Genomic DNA, 22,595 nt, shown 5'->3' with positions numbered 1-22,595 from the left:
CAAAACTTCTAAATATTCTTCTGAACTTCACTGCAATCTGCAGCCTGTAAATTCCCTTTTATGTATTTTTGAACCATTGTAAAGAACTAGCAAGTTCACAACCTTCTGAAGGACTTATCAATATGCCAGTATGGCACCATGAAGTGGATGAAGGTACATCACTATAGCCAGAAGGGAGGGAACCACAAGCCAGACTTAAAAGGTGAGATGTGAAACATCCTCCACCCAGTATCTTGTGAGTAAATATATAGTCACTGGAGAACAGGATTGAGGACCTAAGGGTAAGATTGCTGTATCAGAGGGAAATGAGAGATTGCTGCATTCTGTGCTTCACGGAGATATGGCTCACCCAAGACGTGCTGGACACATCGGTGAGACCCAAGGGTTTCTTGATACACTGGATGGTCTGGACTCCTGACTGAGTTTATATACCACCAAAGGCCGATGTTAAGAAAGCACTCAAGTATTGAGTAGGGCAATAAACAAACAAGAAACAGCCTATCCTGACTCCTTTCAAATCATTGTCAAGAACTTTAATCAGGTTTGTTTGGAGAAATCTCTGCCCAATTATCATCAACATGACACCTGCAGCACAAGGGGTCCAAACACACCCAATCACTGTTATACCACGATCGATTAGGAATGCCTACCCTTCTATCCCTAGACCACATTTTGGGGATCTGACCATCTGGTTGTCCTCCTTCGACCTGCATTCAGGCACAGGCTAAAGAACAAGACTCCAGAGATAAGGACAACAAACAGATGGTTGTAGGAGACAGAGGAGCTGCTATGGGATTGATTTGAGTGGCTGGACTGGGCCACGTTCAAGGACTCATCAGAGGATCTGAAAAAATATGCCATGGCTGTCATGGACTTCATAAAAACAGTTGTAGACAAGTGTGCTGTGTATTTAATATTTCAGTAATATTTGAGTAATATTGTAAATATAGTTTGATTAAGCAAACTTTGTTTCTTACATAATTCATTACAGGTTATACGTAAAAGTACATGAATGGCCTATGCCATTACACCACCATGTTAAATGAGTGTGCCTCACTAAAGTAAAACAAAATAGACACATTTATCCCTGGGCTCCCATGTTTTTCTTTCTATTAGTTTACAGAGTTACAAAACATGACAGGGTGTGTCCCCACAAAACCATTTATTTTTTGAGTCTTCCCCAACCAGAAGCCCTGTATGGACGAAGAGATCCGCAATCTGCTGAGGGCCAGATCCGTGGCTCTCACGTCTGGCAGCCAAGTAAAATACAAGAGATGCAGGTACGATCTCCAGAAAGCCATCTCACAGGCAGTGGCAATTCCAACCAAACTTGAATCACTGAAGGATGCTCCACAGCTGTGGCAGGGGTTGAATGCTATCACTTCCTACAAAATGAAACCAAGTGACTTTGGTGACAAGCTTTTGTGCCCGGATGAGATCAATGCCTTCTATGCTTGCTTTGACCATTAAACATGGAGGCATTTACAAAAACTCCCACTGCCCCCAATGACCCTGAGATTTCAGTCTCTGAGGCCATCATGAGAGCATCCCTCAGGAGGGTGAGCCCATGGAAAGCATCCAGCCCTGGTGGGATACCTGGCTGAGTACTAAAGACCTGGGCTGATCAACTGGCTGGAGTGTTCACTGATATGTGATGAAGTGTTTTGAGAGGTTGGTGAGGAAACATATCAAGTTATGCCTGAGAAACAATTTGGATCCATTTAATTTGCCTATCATTACAAGTGGTCAATAGCAGATGCTATTTCATTGGCTTGTCACTCAACCCTGGAACATATGGACTGTGAAGATGCATACATGACGATGCTCTTCATTGACTAAAGCTCGGCATTCAATTCATTCCTCAAAACTAATCAATAAGAACAAAGACCTAGGACTCGATACTTCTGTGTGTAACTGGACCCTCAATTTCCACACCAGCTGACTGAAGTCAGTCCAGATTGGCAGCAACATCTCCTCCACAATCTCCATCAGCACAGGGTGCACCACAAGGCTGTGTGCTTAGCCCCCTGCTCTACTCACTTTATACTTATGACTGTGAGGCTAAGCATAGCTCCAATGCCACGTTGAAGTTTGTTGATAATGCCACTTGCTGAATCAAAGGTAGCGACAAATCAGCATATAGGAAGGAGATTAAAAATCTAGTAGAGTGGTGCCACAACAACCTCTCACACAAGGTCAACAAGACCAAGAAGCTGATTATTGACTGCAGGAGGAAGAACGCTGAGGACTATAAGCTGGTTCTCATTGGGTGATCAGAGGTGGAGAGGGTCATTAACTTTAAATTCATTGGTGTTATAATTTCAGAGGACTTGTCCTGGGTCCAGCACCTAAATGCCATTACAAAGAAAGCATGGTGGCACCTCTACTTTCTGAGAGGCTTTTTGGAATATTATCTAAAACTTTGACAAACTTCTATAGATGAGTGATGGAGAGTACAATGACTGGTTGCATCATGGCCTTGTATGGAAACACCAATGCCTTTGAACAGAAAAGCCTACAAAAAGTAGTGGGTACAGTCCAGTCCATCACAGGTAAAGCCCTCCCACCATTGAGCACATCTACATGGAGCATTGCCGCAGGAAAGCAGCACCCTTCATCAAAGACTCCCACCAATTAGCTGCTCTTCTTGCTGCTGCCATCAGGAAGGAGGTACAAGAGCCTCAGGACCCATACCACCAGGTTCAGGAACAGTTATTACCCCTCAACCATCAGGCTCTTGAACGAGAGGGGATAACATCACTCAACTTCACTTGCTTCACAACTGAACAGTCCATAGCCTACGGACCTTGCAAGACTCTTCATCTTATGTTCTCATTTTCTCAATACTTATGCTTATTAATTATAATAATTATATATTTTGTTTCTTTGTATTTACAAGGAAATGAATCTCAGGGTGTATATGGTGACATCTATGTACTTTGATAATAAATTTTGAACTTGAATTGATTTTACTGCTACTTACTACTCCCTCTTCTAAAGGATTAGAATCTTCCTTACAACCTATCTAACCTCATTATTTTATATACGTCATTTGAAACTCCCCCATTTCCTTCAATGCAACAAAAATCTCAGCCTAGAGAGACTCTTCTCATAGTTATAATTCTTTAGCTCTGGCACTTCCTTCATCAACTTGCTCTGCACTCTAACCCTGTCACGTATTTCCCAGTACAGTGACTAGACCTCCATATAGATTTCTAGCTGTAACCCAAATGATGTTGGAAGAGGTTCCAGCATTACCTCTCTTCTCTTGCATTTTTGCCTCTGCCGATAATGGGTATATTGCTTGAAGAGCAACCATGATCCTTCATCACATATTAGTTTGATGCCACAATAAATGCAAAGAAACAAAATCAAATTCAAAGGCAAAACCTAAGTATAAATTTTTATGAAGTACATATACATTCAGCAGCCACTTTATTAGGTACATCTGTACAGCTGCTCATTAATGCAAATATCTAGTCAGCTAATCATGTGGCAGGAACTTAATGCATAGAAGCATGCAGAAATGACCAAAAGGTTCAGATGTTGTTCAGGCCACAACATCAGAATGAGGTTGAGAATGGCTTCTCCGACAGCGAAATCTAGGTCTGAAGTGAATCGCTGGGTGGTGTGTTTTAGGCCCAGAGCGATTTGACATGGCAAGGCCTGGATCGTAGTACAAGGTTCGGACAATTTAAAAGTCAGCCCAGATATTCTAGGGGCTCCTCTGTCCTCGACGCAAAGACTATGAGACTGCCTCCAGCTGTTGTGCTTCATGTCTACAAACTTTGTAGCAACTTGATCCGCTAATATCAGACATCCCATCTCTCCCGGAAGTTCCGGGAGTCTCCCGCATATTGATATTGGCTCCTTGACACCCGCAAATTATATACAATATCCTGGAAATCGATTTTTTTGAGAGGGAGAGGGAGAGCAGGAGGGAGGAGTGAGAGTGGGAGGGAGGAGGGGAAGGGAGAGTGGGAGGGAGGAGGGGGAGGGAGAGCGGGAGGGAGGAGTGAGAGTGGGAGGGAGGAGGGGAGAAAGAGAGAGTGCAAGCGACAGATGTAACGAGAGAGTGGCAGAGGGAGCATCCTGATTGGTCTCTCTTTGTGCTAAGTACACCTATCAGTTTTCTCTGTGGGAGGGCTTTGGAGTTGACCTCTCTCTCTCTTTCATTGTCCATCAGCTCAGTTTAGTGTCCTGCAGCGCCATGGCAGAATGTTCCAAAAAAAGAAAATATAAAACGTACTTCACCCCAGACTACACTAAAGTGTACCCCTGCCTAATAGGGGTCAAAAATAATGACAGTGTTGCTTGCTGCACTGTTTGCAACAATGACTTTTCTTTTGCCCATGGTGGGTTAAATGACTGTAAAAGACATGTTGAGCTGAGTTTAACAGGTGTCATTCATTCATTAGCATAGCTAACTTTATTTAAACTAGCTGGATAGCTGTTAAGGAGCTACTCTATTGATGTCCTACATGATGAGGCCAAACTCCCTGTAGACTTGCTTAAAGTTGTAGCAGAATAAAAAAATGACATCATGATAATATAAGTATATATACATGTCAACTGCTCATTGACATCTACTACAACTTTGAGAAAAGTTCCAAACGAAGAGAAGACCTAAAACAGTTTGAAGATTTCAATTGTTGTGTTCTTTCATAATCGAATGTCCTGTATACATACACCCTTGGAGGTCGACTGGGGGGGGGGGGGGGGGAGTATGAGGTTGCGGGGAGTGGGGTTGGTGGTGCTACCTCTCTGAAATGAGTTTTTGCAGGGTGGGGTGTTTGTAATATGATGAACTGAATGTCAAGGCTTCGGGCCTACTCCGAGCTGCTCTATGGATTTGGATCTAAGGACTCAATTTGGTTCAGAATGCTGTTCTGGTTGCTCTCTTCTATCATTTGGATGATTTGTTTTTATTTTTTTTCTTTTTCTCTGTGGTCATTGGGGGCTGCTCTTATTATTTTTAGCTGGGTTCTTTCTGGTTCCTTGCTTCTGACTGCCTGTTAAGCAAATAAACCTCAAGGTTGTGTAATTTATACATTCTTTGATAATAAATGCTCTTTGAATCTTGAATAGGGAAGAAATGTGATCTAAGTGACTTTGATCATGATTGGTGCCAGACAGGGTGGGTTTTAGTATCACAAAAATTGCTGATCCCCTGGGGTTTGCAAGCTCATCAGGCTCTGGAATTTACAAAGAATGGTGCAAAAAAAAACAAATAAGAACATCCAGTGAACAGCATCTCTGTAGATGAAAACTCTCTGTTAATAAGAGTGAAAGCAAAATGGCCACTCTGGCTCAAGCTGACAGGAAGGCAACATTAATTCAAATAACCACGTGTTACAACAGTGGTGTGCAGAAGAGCATCTCAGAATGCATAAAACATCAAACCTTGAAGTGGATGGACTACAGCATCAGAAGGCAACACCAAGTTCCCCTCCTGTACCCATTTAGGTGGACATTGTATATGTTGTTGCCATATGCAACCTTAAGGTTCAGTTTCTTGAAGGCATTTACAGGAAAATAAAGAAATACAATAGAATTCATGAAAAAGTATACAAAAACAAACAACCGATGTGCAAAAGGAGACAAATTGTACCTGAGAACTGTTGTAAAAAGACTTTGAGACTGCAGTTTGAGTTGTGTTGTGTGAAGTTATCCATGCCGGTTCAGCATTCTGATGGTTGTAGGGTAATACCTCTTCTTGAACCTAGAAGTGTAGGACCTAAGGCTTCTGACGCTTCTGCCTGATTGTATCAGTAAGCACAGAGCATGACCTGGATGGTGAGGGTCCTTGATGATGGATGCTGCTTTCTTGTGCCAATGCTCTGTTTAAATGAGTTCAAATGATGGGAAGGGCTTTGCCTGTTATGGACTGGGCTGCATCTACCACTTTCTGTAGACATTTCCATGTCTGGACATTGGTGTTTCCATACCAGGTCATGATGCAACCTATCAGGATACTCTCCCCTGTGCATCAATAGACGATGGTTGGTGTTTTTGGTGACATGTTGAATCTACGCAAACATCCAGAAAAGTTGAGGCGCTGTTGTACCTCTTCGTGATGACACTTCTGTGCTAGTGCCAGGGCAGATCCTCTGATATGATAATACCTAGGAATTTAAAGCTACTGCACCTCTCCAGTTCTGATGCCCTGATACGGACTAGCTTGTGGAACTCCAGCTTCTTCCTCCTGCAGCTGACAATAACCTCTTTGGTTTAACTTACACTGAGCGCAAGGATGTTGTGGTATACTTCAATCAGATTTTCAATCTCCCTCCAATAAACTGTTCTGTCACCACCTGCCTTCTTACTGTCTCATCTCTGTAAACACACTCCAGGATCCCTTTACAGTCCTGAGCATCCAGTGGTGACAGAACCTTAGTTGGTGCTACTTCCCCACAAAGCCCTTGCGGAGGCTACATTGAGCTTCACAGCAACCCTCAGCGTGTACTCCTGCAGCCAGGAACATGCCAGATTGTAGCATTCACCTATGGACATCTTGTTATGTTACAAGATCAACACGTTACAGACAAACCAAAGTGCCTTTTTCACTGAGTTGATGATCTTCCAGCAAAAGTTGAAGTTTGTCTTGTCTCCTACAATATGCATTGTATCATGCTTGGTTACAAATAATGCCTAGAATTCTGGTAACCTTTTCAGCTCCCCTGTTATTACAGTGCTAAATCATTTGTAATATCCAACTGAAGAAGCAGAAGTTTCATAATCCTGATACCTCGACAGGCATTGCTGCACTTACCCATTTTTCAGATCAGTATTAGGTCAGATTAAATGCGGAAGATGAAGTGACAAGGTTTGAAACCACACGTCCTGGCTGAAAATGAGTTCCTGACAAAATTGTAATGGCCATTAAACTTCTCTGGACTTCCATACTTGCAACTTCCATGGGAGAAATTTTGTTGACTAAAATTGAGGAGCTTTAAATGAACTGCATTGATTTAGAAGTCTCACCATGGTTTATAAATCCCTTTAAATAGCTCTCTCCTTCTCTTCTCTCTCTAACCATTTCTAAAACCCATGGATTTCTGTCATCTTCCAACTTTCTTAATTCCCCTTGTGATTATCGTCCTAGCTTGAATTCTCTTCCTAACCCTTCTTCCTTTAATTTATGTCTTTAACCAAACTTCCAATCATCTGTTGTTTTATTTTGGCTTAGTGTCAAATTTTATTTGACAATATAAATAAAACATCTTTACTGTGTGGTGATTTCAGCCTACACAAAGGAGAGTTATATTATTTGGAATCATGGCCAGGTTACTAATCTGATATCTAAGCTCAACAACAAAGTTCGGAGACATACAGACTTCATGCAGTAAGCCTTTGATTCTGACGGGAAATAGCTCAGATTCAGATTTATTTATCACATGCACATTGAAACATATACTAAAATGCAACCCTTGCATTGACAAATACACCCAAGGAAGTGTTGGGGGCAGCCCGCAAGCGTCATCACACATTCTGGTGCTAACATAGCACACCATAGGCAGCAACAACAAAACAATTTCAACACAGATCTGTGGTTGCACTGAAAACAATTGGTGGGGTGTCAGGAATAAAAAATGAACAAGGTGGAAATGTTCAGCGGGTGAGGAAGCATCTGTAGAGAGTGAGTGAGAGTGACAAGAGTACAAGAGTGAGAGAGAGCAATAGAATGATAGAGGTAGAGCAAGAGATTGAAAAAGTATGAAAGAGTGAGAATGAGAGAAGATTAAAGATCATTAGCTCTTTTTCTCTTCACACTGTTCCATCTGCTGAGCCTATCCACCATTTTTGTCTTAAATTAACTGTGATTGTAGTTGTGTACAGATTTAGACATTTGTAGCAGTAGTAAGGTACTTACAGTGATGACATCTGTGTCAGCTGGTGACATTTCAACCACATTTACCAAGTATGGTTCATCCTTCCAAACTGGGCGATTGTCATTAATGTCAAGCAGAGTTATGTTCACCTGAAACAATTCAGAAAATGCCTTAAATATTCCATGTGTTAGCTACTAGAAAGTGACAATTCCTTTAGAATAAATTATACTGTTCTTTTCTGAAATCTTATTTGGGTAGAATTTATGAACCTGAGCCCCTTTCAAACCAATATATGTTCCACTTGATTTAAGTTGCCTCAAATAAAGGAACAGGAGTAAAAGGAGCTTATGGATTGGAAGAAAGAGAAAAAGACTTCATTTTCTTGCCCATTATTTACAATATTCCTGAGGTGCTGGCCTCCAACCACCTGCTCCATCCCTCCCTTTGGCAACTCACTGAGATGGTTTGCAATCTTGGCCTCATATTGTGTTGTAGACAATATTCCAGGACAACCAACTACAGTATTTCAACCTTGGCATCCCCTAGCACCAGTTTATTCTCTTTAGACAAATATTCCTTCTTGAGCATAAATTTCGGGTCATCCAAAACTCTTCCTTTTGGTTACAGTATTGCTGTTTTTGGAGTGTGCTGTGTGAAATGAGCTAAGGATTGGTCTTCCTATTAATTGCTTGTTTGTTTTACAGCACATTTGGTTGTATGGGGCTTAGAGTCACAGAGTAACACAACAGAGAAATAAGCCTTTTGGCTCACGGCATTCTTGACAAACATTATGCATCCATTCACATTAATCCCATTTCATTCTCTCCATATTCCCATGAAGTCCCCCTGATTCAACCATTCCCCTTCACCAGGTAAAATTTACAGTGATTATTTAACCTATCAACCTGCACAGTACTGGGACATTGGAGAAAAATGCATCTGGGTAAAATCTGTACAATCACAGGGAGAACATGGAAATCTGACACAGAAAGCACCAGATTCAGGAACAGTTATTACCTTTCAACTATTAGGCTCCTGAAACAATATGGATAACTTCAGTCACCTCAACACTGAAGTGATTCCAAAATCTATGGATTCACTTTCAAGGACTCATGCTCTTAATATTATTTATTTATTTATCTATCTATCTACCCTTTTTTGTGTTTGCACGACTTGTTTTCTTTTGCGCATTGGTTGTCAGTTTTTCATTGATTTCATTCTGGTTTTTTTTGGTATCCACTGTGAATGCCCAAGAGAAAATGAATTTCAGGGCAGCATATGGTGACATACTGTATATATTCTTTGATAACAAATTTACTTTGAACTTCAAAGGTCATGGAGTTGAAAGGCAACAGGTCTACAAGTTGTGATATTGTCGCCAGCAGATCTCACAGAAGATCAGTCACCCAGACAGAGTGTTCTAGATTTATTGTGAATCTGTAACTAAACAGAGTGCCAGCGGGCATTGAACCTGTCACTGGACTTTATGTGGAGACTGTTGACAGAATGCAGTCCTGCTGGGCGCCCCCAATGTTACACTGAAGGAATTGTCAGTCAGAGGATTAAATCATCCACTCAGTTTCCTGTGTTGACTATTAAAAATGTGTTGCATTATTTAAATAAGATCCTAGTCAAGTCTTTGTCGATCCACATTCATTCCTCGACCAACACTTTCTTTTGATGCGATGCGTACTTTCCTCTTATGCCTCCTTCTGTGCCATGAATTCCTATGACTATATAACTGACAGGTTAATCTCCCAGCTGTGTCATGCCCACAGTGACAGCTGCATCGCCTTGTGTTATGAGTGACACAGTTAAATTGTATAAGAAAAATCACATATCCTTTCAGAATATTCCAAGGCACATCACATGCAATGAAGAATTATTATCTGATTACTTTAGCAATCCATCTTTAAGCAGACTACTAGGGATAAATGCTATCAGGCCACTGAGATAGTGCCCTTCCTTTCCGAGGCAATCTTATGGAATCTTTTGTACCAATCCAAGGGGCTTCAGTTTGACAACCACTTACAAGTGGGCAGACGTCCATGAATGTGTGACTCTTCACTCCTCCTCCTCCTCCTCTGTAATTTAAAAACATATTGTTCTCTAATTTTTCTCAAATACTAATGAAAGACCATTGACTTTCTCTCACTCTATAGACACTGGCTGAACTGCTGAGTATTTCCTGCATTCTGTTTAATTTCATATTTCCAACATCTGAGGTCAACTGGGGTGAAATAGCTGTCCACTGGGCCCTGGTAGATATGAACATAAGAACTAGAAGTCAATATTACCCTGGAGTTTCCTCTGTTGTTCGAAAAGATCATGGTTCATCTGCTTGTCAGAAGTTTCATTTTCCTGCATGATTCCCTTATTTGTTGGTTCCTCTAAAAATCTAAGTCAGCCTTGGAGATACTGATATTATTGATCTCACAGTCCTTATCCGTGCCTTAGGTCTACACTCCTTAATCGAGAAAACAGTCTTACATTATCTACCTTATTATCCCCATAAATGTGATCACTGCTCATTCTTCAGATCTCCAGAGTTCAGGACCACTCTGCACAGTTTTCCCTCATAAAGCAACTCTGCATTTAATTTTTCTCAGTCTCTCTCACCCTTGGCTTTCCAGTAATATGGAATGGATGGGTTTACACAGCTACAAAGCAGTTCAAAGTAATTAATTGTAGATGTGTGGATGTATCCAAGACAAGTGATAAGTTGCTGCAAAAATGCACGAGGCAGTAACCGCCTAGATGGAGTTCTGGTGCATCCTTGACCAGAGCCTTACCTTCCCTCCTGGAAAGAACAACTCTTTGTTTAGTTTTATCCAAGAGCCCCAATGTCATCAAAATAACTGTAATCATTGTCCCCTAAATCATCAAAAACCTTCTTCAGTCTTTGCAAGGCCGGGGGTGGGGGGGAGGGGGGGTCCAGTCCAACGACAGGGCTGACTGAATAAAATCCAAGCTCATAATTGCTTATGTGATGCCCAAGTTCACTTTTAGTCCTGGCCCTCATCTGACAGCAGAGAATGGGAAAATCATCTTGCTCAACAGCTGAAGGAAAACTGTTGGCAAGCTTTGGACAGAAGACTGAAGGAACACAGATTGGGGTGGGGAGTAATTTAACTTCCTTTGGTCTATAGCAGAGGACGACTGACAACACCCTTATCATCACAGGCAAAGATAAAATAGAGAAAAAGGTTTGCAGTGTTGACTTTGGACAGTGAATGACTAAGGGGAATAATTGACAATGCCTTTTTAAAAACTGTGATGGACTGATTATGTGACTCTAATCACTCCACTTGGCCATGAGTACAGGCGGAATAAGATGGAATTTTTGCTCTGGGGGCATTTTTCTAGAGATTCATGTTTCTGGCCAGATTGGACCCTGGACCTGTCAATGGTGTCCTTACTTAAACCAAACACCTGACCAACATCAGATAACTAGGTGACTGTGGGCCAGGTACAGAAAGAAGGAACTGTATTCCATGCAGAGCACTAATCCAACCCTAGACAGTCTGAAGCAAAGGATGTAAAACATTTTCCTATACACACACACACACACACAAAGCAACAATTTTGAGGCTATGGCGCCGTCTAGTTCTGATATCACCTCCCCCCAAAATTCCTCTTTACATCCACTCTATCTAGTCCTTTCAACATTCAGTAGGTTTCATTGAGATCCCCACACATTCTTCTAAATTCCAATGAATACAGGCCCAAAGCTGCCAAACTCTCATTTGCTTACCCCTTCATTCCTGGAATCATCCTCATGAATTTCCTCTGGACTCTCTCCAATGACAATATATCCTTTCAAGATAAGGGGTGTAAAACTGTTGACAAGACTCCAAGTGGGGGCCTTACTAGTGTCTTATAAAGCTTCAGCACTATCCCCTTGCTTTCATATTCTATTCCCTTTGAAATAAATGCCAACATTGCATTTGCCTTCTTTACCACAGACCCAACTTGCGAGTTAATCTCCTGGAAGTCTTGCATGAGGATTCCTAATTCCCTTTGCTCCTGTGATGTTTGAATTTTTTCCCCTATTTAGATAATAGTCTGTAATATTGTTCCTGTTACCAAAATGCATTATCATACATTTCCCAATATTGTACTTCACCTGCTACTTTTTTGCCCATTCATCCAATTTGTCTAAGTCCGGCTGCAATCGCACTGCTTCCTTAGCACTACCTAAACTTTCACCTATTTTTGTATCATTCGCAAAGTTTGCCACAAAACTTCAATTCCACTATCTAAATAACTGGTAAACAATGTGAAAAATAGCAGTCTCAATAGTGACCCCTGAGGAACACCACTAGTCACTGGCAGCCAACCAGAAAAGGTCACCTTTATTCCCACTTGCTGCCTCCTGCCTGTCAGCCATTCCTCTATTCACGCCAGTATATTTCCTGTAAACCATTGGATTTTAACTTGTTAAGCACCTTATCAAATGCCTTCTGAAAATCTAAGTAAATAACATCCAATCCCTCTCCTTTGTCCACCCTGCTTCTTACTTCCTCGAAGAATTCTAACAGATTTGTCAAGAAAGATTTCCCTTTGCAGAAGCCTTGCTGACTTTGACTTAATTTATCATTAGTCTCCAAGTACCCTGAAACCTCATCCTTAATAATGGATTCCAACACTTTCCCAACCACTGAGGTTAGGCTAACTGGCCTTTAATTTCCTCTCTTTTGTCTTCGTCTTTTCTTAAAGAGTGCAGTGACATTTACAATTTTCCAGTCCTCCAGGACCATGCCAGAATCAAGTGATTCTTGAAAGATCATGACCAATACATCTGTTATCTCTTCAGCAATCTCTCTCAGGACTTTGGGATATAGTCCACCTTTAGTGACTTATCCACCTTAAGACCTTTGCCTAGCACTTTTCCCTTTCTAATAGCAATAGCACTCACTCCTGCTCCCTGGCACTCAACAGACCTCTGGCATACAGCTAGTGTCTTCCAGAGTAAAGACTGAAGCAAAGTACTTATTAAGTTTACCTGCAATTTCCTTGTCCCCCATTACTACCTCAGCAGTATCATTTTCCAGTGGTCCAATATCAACTCTCACCTCCCTTTTATTCTTTATATAACTAAAAAAACTTTTAGTAGAAGTTCAAGCCACTGGTTGGATTTTTTGTTATGTCAGCCACTTCTGATATCTGGCGGTACCTCCCATGCAGTAGCTTGTCCTGTGCTCTGGACTTGGTCAGTTGGTGCTCAGAGGGGGAGAACCAGCTGCTCCCACTCTTCGGCTTGACGGACCTGGTTGCTCGCTGCTCAGAGGGGTGAACCAGCCTCCGCCACCCTCCAGCCAACAGACACAGTCAGTTGGTAGTCAGAGGAGTTACCTGTGCAGCTGCCACTCGAACTACGGAGGCTGATACTGGGAAGCCTCCTGGCTCCATGGTGTAGGGGTCTGGGTTCAGGTTGCAGTAACGGTCTTGGGCTGAACCCCTCACACTTATGCTACATCTGCTCACAAAAACCTCTGGATGAGAGTGAGAACAACAAGAAGAGCCATGCCAGCTCGGACATTGCCTGGATTAACAAGGTATATATATCTTCTTCAGTCTTTAGTATTCCTGACCTGGGCAATGCACTAAGCCAAGTGACACTGCATGGCCCAATTCAACCTGAAAGTTTCAGAAAAAATATATACCCAATCTGACCCCAACACGCAGAGCCAAACTTGTTGGGCACCAATTCCACGTGCAAATATTTTAGGGAGGATATTTGGAACGAATCAGAGTAAACTACAGACTTGCAATCTTTAGTATCTTTTACCTGCCTAGCACTGCAGCCCATTTATGCACAGAAAGCTTCAATAAACAGCAGTGCCATATGACCATGATCAGATAACCTGTCTTGGTAATCCTGATAGAGTGATATAATTGGTCAGGGCACTGAACACTTGCTTGCTCTTCTTCAGAATGGCTCAGAGGGAACTTTTATATCTACATCTCCTGAGAGTACTGCTGGGATCACAGCATTCCTTAGTACTTCACAAGAGCTTACAGTGAGTTGCTAATGAGAGGAGCTGTTCCTGATCTCTGGAGCTCAATTGGCAGCCCAGCATTTTCACTCAGGCTCAGCTAACCTCAGAACTCAGCTGCAACCACCTAGCTAAAATATTAAGTACAGATGACCAGAGATTTTAATAATTCACTCATTTAGTTCCCTATTCAATCATAATCCCACTACACCCCGGGATGAAACTAAGTAAGGAATTACTTCAATACTGAAGTGAAATTAATGCTCATCAAATTCCTTAGTGCTACCTCTGATAATTGTTGTTGTTCCGTTTTGCGCCATGTGACGCGTCAATCCACATTTTTTGCCATTTCCGTAGCATTTGACCGTTGTTTATGAGACTGAGTTGCTAGCTTGACGTTCAACCCAGCATGATAGGTTAAGGGTTTAATCCTGATGTGAAGAATGTAAACACTGAATCTTGGTTTACAGCTCAGTAAGACCTCAGGGAATGCAGCATAACTAAACCTGAAGCATGTATATCAACATCTCACATGACAATTGAAAAGTGCACAGAATTTATCTGACACCCTGGCCACCACATTGCCCTCAATCAACGCAATAAGTAGATTAATTTGCCAGCTAATCATTTGGTAAATTGGTTTATTACTGCAACATGTACTGAGGTACAGTGGAAAACTTGTCTTGCATACCGTTCATGCAGATCAATTAATTACAACAGTGCACTGAGGAAGTATAATGGTTAAGCAATAACAGGATGAAGAATGAAGTGTTAGAGTTACAGAGAAAGTACAGTGCAGGTAGACCGTAATGTGCAAGGTCATAACGAGGTAGATTGCTCAACAAGTTTTGTCCTCTTAATTACAGTAACTACATTTCATGAAGTCATCCTCATTTTGTGTTGTTAGTGGTGGGATCATTGTAGACAAGTTTAGTTTTTAAATGGGTTTAAGAAACAGTCTGAAAGTTCAGATAGCTAATGGTACCAGAAGAACAATAGTATTCTCTCATCCCACCTCACCAGCCCCCACAATGAACAAATTATCCTTTCAAAATACCACCATTTTCAATGAGATGCAACTCCCAGACACCGAAATCCATAGAATAACACATTATGAACAGGCTTCCCGTCTCCATGCTGACCATCATGTAGTTACTTATTCAAACCTATTTTCTAGCACTAGGTCTGTAAACTTCTATTTTGAAGATCAGCACTAATTTTTTTCTGCCTAAATCAATCAATAAAAAAAATCACCTGATTATTATCACACTGTTGCTTGAGAGAGTTTCCTCTGCACATAATCATTGCCAACACTCCTACTTGAAGGTGGGAGCTACATATGCTACTGAATGCAAAGCTTTTTTGGGACAACCTGAAAGGGGTGAGAAAGCTTCTACGGGAATGCCAGTCTGTTTTTATCTAAGCATCGGCATCCCCTCGATGTACAAGCCTCTGATCAGAAGTGCATCAGCATCACAAAGCCTGTCCATGTTGAAGACTCAGTCAATCACCCACCCTGATTACTGGCCTTTGAGGCTGCTGTCAGCTAAATGAGATCTGTCCGCCAGGAGCTGACAGTGGAACAAACACGGCCATTAGTTATATAAAGAGATCTGTATCAGGGGAGACACCCATCACAAGAGTCGTATTCTGCCTTTGGGATTGAATGGCAACATTACTCACTGTGGCTATTCCTGTCTTCTGGTTGTTCCCTACTCCGCCGTCTACTGCTCTGACAATCAAGATGTACTCAAATTTGGTCTCTCTGTCCAGCAGTGAAGTCGTTGTTATTTCTCCTGCAAGAAGATGGACAGAATCATTATAATCACACTCCGGCGGCAATAATGTCAGTGCATTAATTACAAATGGTAAACAAGCATCTTTGGCAAAGTGAAAAGGAAACTAGGCAAGCAGAGATAGATGGGTCAAGATCTAATTGATTACAAGATCAGGCTCAAGGGACTGAAAGTCCAACTCCTGGCTCTTTATTTTAATAACAGAAGCATCTTTTAGTAAACTATTTAAGAACCTTTTAAAAGCTATTTATTAATGCTTTTTGAGAGGGTGATTTTAGATGCATATCATATTTATACTGAGTTAAGTATTGTTTGTAATTAGTTTTGCCACAATAAGTGTATGGGACATTGGAAAAAATGTTGAATTTTCCCATGGGGATGAATAAAGTATCTATCTATCTTATCGAAATAGGTCCAATTTTGTGTGGCTTCATCTTTCTTTTAAATGTCATAAATATGGACACTCTAAGGCTAATTAAGGAGCAATTACTCTTTCTGCCTCCTGCAAATTCACATTACAAACCAAGCCCACTGGAACTGACTCTTAAGTGTCAGGTCCAGAATTGATCTGTATGAACTGTATACAAGACAAGTTTTTCACTGCATCTTGGTACATTTGACGACAATAATAGTAAACCAATAAATATTTAAAGTTGGGTCAGATTGGCTCATTGCAGGAGGATTTGTTCAGCATCACTGCAAGCATTCTCTGTTTTTAATCAATTGTTTGGTGTTTCATCCTCAAATAAATCTACGGCATGCTCAATTCATTTACAGCAATAACTGAGAATTCTCAGGTTGTTTATGGAGAAAATGGATTGAGTGGATGTGGAGTGGCTCTTTCCATTTGCAGAAATGTCTAGGATCTGAGAGCACAGTCTTGGGAACAAAGAGACATCCCTTTATGACAGAGATGAGGAGGTATTTCTTCAGGCTGAAGGTGATGAATGTTTGGAATTCATTGTCATGGGGGGCTGAGGACGCCAGGTCATTGATTCCTAAATGGACATGGAATCTTTGGACACCACCTCACTTTTTGTTTTAATATACAATATTTCTGTACAGTTTTTAAAATCTATTCAATATACATAATTGATCTACTTGTTTATGTATTATTATTTTATGTTATTTATCATTTTTTTCTCTGCTAGATTACGTATTGCATTGAACTGCTGCTGCTATGTTAACAAATTTCACTTCACATGTTGGTGATAATAAACCTGATTCTGATTGGGTGCATTTAAGGAAGAGACTAATGTTCTTGACTGGTAAGGGGATTAAAGATTTCAGGAAGAAAATGGTTGAAAAGAGTTTTTAAAAAATCACCAATGATTAACTGGAGAAGACTCAGTGGGTCGATTGGTCTAACTCTGCTCCTATTGATGAAACTCCTATTGACTCAACACATTGATGAAGGAAGAGCAGTAGATGCAGTGTATATGGATTTCTGCAAGGCATTTGATAAGGTACCCCATGCAAGGCTTATTGGGAAAGTAAGGAGGCATGGGATCCAAGGGGACATTGCTTTGTGGATCCAGAACTGGCTTGCCCACAGAAGGCAAAGAGTGGTTGTAGATTGGTCATATTCTGCATGGAGGTTGATGAGCAGTGGTGTGCCTCAGGGATCTGTTCTGGGACCCTTACTCTTCGTGATTTTTATAAATGACCTGGATGAGGAAGTGGAGGAATGGGTTAGTAAGTTTGCTGTTGATACAGAAGTTGGAGGTGTTGCGGATAGTGTGGAGGGCTGTCAGAGGTTACAGGAGGACATTGATATGATGCAAAACTGGGCTCAGAAGTGGCAGATGGAGTTCAACCCAGGTAAGTGTGAAGTGGTTCTTTTTGGTAGGTCAAATATGATGGCAGAATATAGTATTAATGGTAAGACTCTTGGCAGTGTGGAAGATCAGAGGGATCTTGGGGTCTGAGTCCATAAGACACTCAAAGCAGCTGCGTAGGTTGACTCTGTGGTTAAGAAGGCATACGGGGCATTGGCCTTCATCAATCATGGAATTGAATTTAGGAGCCAAGAGGTAATGTTGCAGCTGTATAGGACCCTGGTCAGCCCCCACTTGGAGTACTGTGCTCAATTCTGGTTGCCTCACTACAGGAAGGATGTGGAAGCCATAGAAAGGGTGCAGAGGAGATTTACAAGGATGTTGCCTGGATTGGGGAGCATGCCTTATGAAAACAGGTTGAGTGAACTTGGCCTTTTCTCCTTGGAGTGATGGAGGATGAGAGGTGACCTGATGGAGGTGTATAAGATTATGAGAGGCATCGATCGTTTGGATAGTTAGAGGCTTTTTTTCCCAGGGCTGAAATGGTTACCACAAGAGGACACAGGCTTAAGGTTCTGGGGAGTAGGTATAGAGATGATGTCAGGGGTAAGTTTTTTACTCAGAGAGTGGTAAGTGAGTGGAATAGGCTGCTGCCAACGGTGGTGGAGGGAGAAACGATAGGGTCTTTTAAGAGACTTTTGGATAGGTATATGGAGTTTAGAAAAATAGACCGATATGGGGAGGTCTAGTAATTTCTAAGGTAGGAACATGTTCAGCACAACTTTCTGGGTGAAGGGCCTGTATTGTGCTGTAGGTTTTCAATGTTTCTATGTTTCCAGATCATATGGTCTTAAAATTACAAGTTGTTGGACTCAGGTCTGGTTAAATTTTATATCTACAGGATTCTAAACCAGTGTTGCAAAATCCCAGTATAACATGATTGATTTAAATATTTGCTGTAATTATTTCCAATATTTTAATGGATGCACTCAGCTAGAAATCTCTGTCATATATTGACAGCCTTTCAAGTACCAATATATCAGAAATAAAATCAGCTTGTTATTTATTGGAATTGAGCGTGGAAACTATGCTTTTTCTTTCCTGTAAGTTCATTGGCTTGTGAAACACTGCAAGGCTTTGTATTATCTGAAAGCTACTTTTCTGCACTTCTGAGGTCCCCTCCGCCTGCCTGGTGGCTCAGAGTCTGAGAGGAAGAGTTATTTCACGCAGCAGCCTTGTGGCTTGCCCTGGGAAACAAAACTCAGCTCTGAGCAAGCAAGAGGACACAGGCACACAGTATCCTCCCCGCCTGTATCCAGACGGTTGCCTTTCAACAGCTAATTCCCAACCCATTCATCCATTACTAACATAGAGATGCTTTCTTTAGGCTGGAGGAAATGGCTATATGATCATTGGTATGTTTGTTAGTGACAGAATCTCAAAAGGGATTCAGAGTTCATTAGCTATAATGAAAAGGGGTTTCCTCCCATTTCTGTTGAGGTTCTTAGTACTCCTTCGTGTTAGCCTGTGATTGTTTATTAGTTACATAATTAATACTGCTCGTGAAGATCTTGAGTGACTGATCTTGAATAGTCACTTCCAATGAAGGGGCAGACACTCTACCTGATCGAGTGTTGATCCGAAACAGTGAGGACCCCTCCAGAGAGTAGATTATTGACTCCTGCCCATACTCCCGAGACTGGTCCAAATCAGATGCTGTAACGAATAATACTGTGGCTCCTGTGAAAGAGAAACAGACTGGAGTCACATAGTAGTATAGGAACAACACAGGGAATGGCCAATTTCCAGCGGTCTTGCTAACACTCATGATTATTGGGGCTGTATTTCATTAGGAATTTGAGGAGATTCGATTTGTCAACTAAAACACTCGAAAAATTCTACAAATGTACCATGGAGAGCATCCTTCCCATCTGGTATGGGGGGAGGGGAGGTGTAGCTACTGGAGAAGATCAAAATAATTTGCAGAAATTTGTAAAATTAGTCAGCTCTATCATGGGTATCAGCCCCGTATTATCCAAGACATCTTCAAGGAGCAGTGCCTTCGGAAGACGGTGTCCATCATTAAGGATCCCCACCACCCAGGACATGCCCTCTTCACACAGTTACTGCCAGGAAGGAGGTACAGAAGCACGAAGACACACACTTAGTGATTCAGGAACATCTTCTTCCCCTCTACCATCCTTTTTCCAAAAACCCATGAACACTACTGTACCTCACTACTATTTCATTTCTGTTATTTTGCACTACTTATTTTAACTTAACTGTTTAATAGACATATATATACATATCCTTAATGTTACTCAAGTATTTTTCCTCTATATTTATTTACTGTGCCATAGAGTTAAGAAGGTGGGGGGTGGGTGGGGAGGAGTACAAGCTAGCAGGTAATAGGTGAAGCCAGGTGGGAGGGAAAAAGGGATGAAGAAAGAAGCTGGGAGGGGATAGATGGAAGAAATAACTGGCTGAAGAAGAAGGAAACTAATAAGAGAGGACAGTGAACCATGGAAGAAAAGGAAGGAGCGAGGAAACAGGAGAGGAGAAGAAAAGGGGTGATTTTCAGCACCTGCAGGAACTATGTTGCCTTTGCTCTACTTAAAATCTCCAAGTAATCTCAAATGCATTATCTTCCTGAAATTTACATCAAGGTTTTGAATATTCCAGAATCTCTGCTGGCTGTGTGCTGGGATGGAACTTCATGCCACCAGTTATGTCTCAATACAATCAAGTTCCAAATGAAGTGGATGGGAGTTAGGCCTTCAGTGGGCATTGCTCCCAAATCTACTCTTCTGGAAAGGGCAGGGTTTTTAATGAGACACCTCCCTTCTTTGGGTAGTGGCTTGAGGAAAATATGGAATAAGAAAACATCTCAGGAATTTAAACAAAATAACTGATTTCACCATTCCTACTTTCCTGACTCAAAGTGAACATCAAAGAATCCAGAGCATTATTTTAATTTATGTAGAGATCAGCACAGTTAAAGACCATTGCCAATTAATCTACTGGCCCATATATCTTTGGAATGTGGGAGGAAAACAAAACACCCACAGGAAACTCATGTGAGGACATACAAAACTTCTTATAGAAACTGAACCCAGGTCGTCGGTGCTGTAATAGCATTACACTAGTTGCTACACTACCAAACTCCCTGAAGATGAGCAGAGATCATCTTCCTAAAGCTCTGGTCAATATTTATCTCTCTAATAACATCAATGACATACTGTACATCATCAGTTCATTACCACATTGTCAAAGCATTCTCTGCACACAAAGGCTGCTGCGTTTCTTTTTCTAAAGATGGAGACAACATTATGGGGTGTAATTTTCTTTGGAACATAGAACCATAGAACACTACAGCACAGTACAGGCCCTTCAGCCCTCCATGTTGTGCTGACCCATATAATCCCTTTTAAAAAAAAAAGTACTAAACCCACACTATCCCATAACCCTCCAATTTTCTTTCATCCATGTGCCTGTCCAAGAGGCTCTTAAATACCCCTAATGTTTTAGTCTCCACCACCATCCCTGGCAAGTCATTCCAGGCACTCACAACCCTCTGTGTAAAAAACTTACCCCTGATGTCTCCCCTAAACTTCCCTCCCTTAATTTTGTACATGTGCCCTCTGGTGTTTGCTATTGGTGCCCTGGGAAACAGGTACTGACTATCCACCCTATCTATGCCTCTCATAATCTTGTAGACCTCTATCAAGTCCCTTCTCATTCTTCTACGCTCCAAAGAGTAAAGTCCCAGCTCTGCTAACCTTGCTTCATATGACTTGTTCTCCAATCCAGGCAACATCCTGGTAAATCTCCTCTGCACCCTCTCCATAGCATCCACATCCTTCCTATAATGAGGTGACCAGAACTGAACATAATACTCTAAGTGCGGTCTCACCAGAGATTTGTAGAGTTGCAACATGACCTCTCTACTCTTGAACTCAGTCCCCCTGTTAATGAAGCCTAGCATCCCATAGGCCTTCTTAACTACCCTACCAACCTGTGCAGCGACCTTGAGGGATGTATGGATTTGAACCCCAAGGTCCCTTTGTTCATCCACACTCTTAAGTAACTGAGCATTAATCCTGTACTCAGTCTTCTGGTTTGTCCTTCCAAAATGCATCACCTTACACTTGTCCGGATTGAACTCCATCTGCCATTTTTCTGCCCAACTCTGCAGCCTGTCTATATCCTCTTGTAACCTTTGACCACCTATAGCTCCATCCACAACTCCTCCAATCTTCGTGTCATCCGCAAACTTAATCACCCGTCCTTCCACCTCTACATCCAGGTCATTTATAAAAATCACAAATAGCAGGGGTCCCAGAATAGATCCCTGCCGCACTCCACTAGTCACTGACCTCCAGGCAGAATACTTTCCTTCCACAACTACCCTCTGCTTTCTTCCTTTAAGCAATTTTTTATCCAAACAGCCAAGGTTCCACTGATCCCATGACTCATGACTTTCTGGATGAGTCTCTCATGAGGGACCTTGTCAAATGCTTTGCTAAGGTCCATGTAGACCACATCCACTGCCCTACCCTCATCAATTTCTTTTGTTACCTCTTCAAAAAACTCAATCAGGCTCGTGAGCCATGATCTTCTCTTCACAAAGCCATGTTGACTATCCATGAGTAGACTGTACTTCTCCAAATGCTCATAGATCCTATCCTTAAGAATCCTTTCCAGTAGTTTGCATACCACTGATGTAAGACTCACCGGTCTATTGTTCCCAGGTTTTTCCCCATTACCTTTTTTAAACAAGGGAACTACATTTGCCATTCTCCAGTCCTCTGGCACTTCCCCTGCAGCCAAAGAGGATTCAAAGATCATGGCTAATGCTCCTGCAATCTCTTCTCTCAATTTCCACAACAACTTGGGGTGTATCATAACCAGCCCTGGGGATTTATCAATCTTAATGTTTTTAAGAAGATCCAGCACTTCTTCTTCCCTAATCTCCACATTGTCCAGCACACAGGCCCACTCTACTTCGACCTCATCCTGATCAAGGTCCTTTTCACTTGTGAACACTGAAACAAAGTATTCATTTAAGACCTCCCCAACCTCCTCCGCCTCCAGGCACACATTGCCCTCTTTATCCTTTAGCGGTCCCACCTTCGTTCTCGTCATCCTCCTATTCTTCACATACGCATAGAACGCCTTGGGGTTCTCCTT

The 22,595-nt window shown here is 41.7% G+C and overlaps 1 protein-coding gene across 1 annotated transcript in view; it reads right to left on the bottom strand.

The window, feature by feature from the left end:
- cdh23 (cadherin-related 23) overlaps positions 1–22,595 on the bottom strand; it is a 1,051,763-nt gene that overhangs the window by 423,100 nt on the left and 606,068 nt on the right. Inside the window, exons 19-21 of the mRNA XM_073025359.1 lie at positions 19,029–19,145; positions 15,515–15,627; positions 7,874–7,981 (exon numbers count right to left, since the gene is read on the bottom strand). Coding sequence (XP_072881460.1) covers positions 7,874–7,981; positions 15,515–15,627; positions 19,029–19,145 — 338 coding nt within the window. The remainder of the gene's footprint in view (positions 1–7,873; positions 7,982–15,514; positions 15,628–19,028; positions 19,146–22,595) is intronic.

Source organism: Hemitrygon akajei, chromosome 21 (genome assembly GCF_048418815.1).
Source record: "Hemitrygon akajei chromosome 21, sHemAka1.3, whole genome shotgun sequence".
NCBI classification, from domain to species: domain Eukaryota; kingdom Metazoa; phylum Chordata; class Chondrichthyes; order Myliobatiformes; family Dasyatidae; genus Hemitrygon; species Hemitrygon akajei.
Note: the sequence above shows the minus strand (reverse complement) of the source record. Positions and strands in the feature narration are given on the sequence as shown.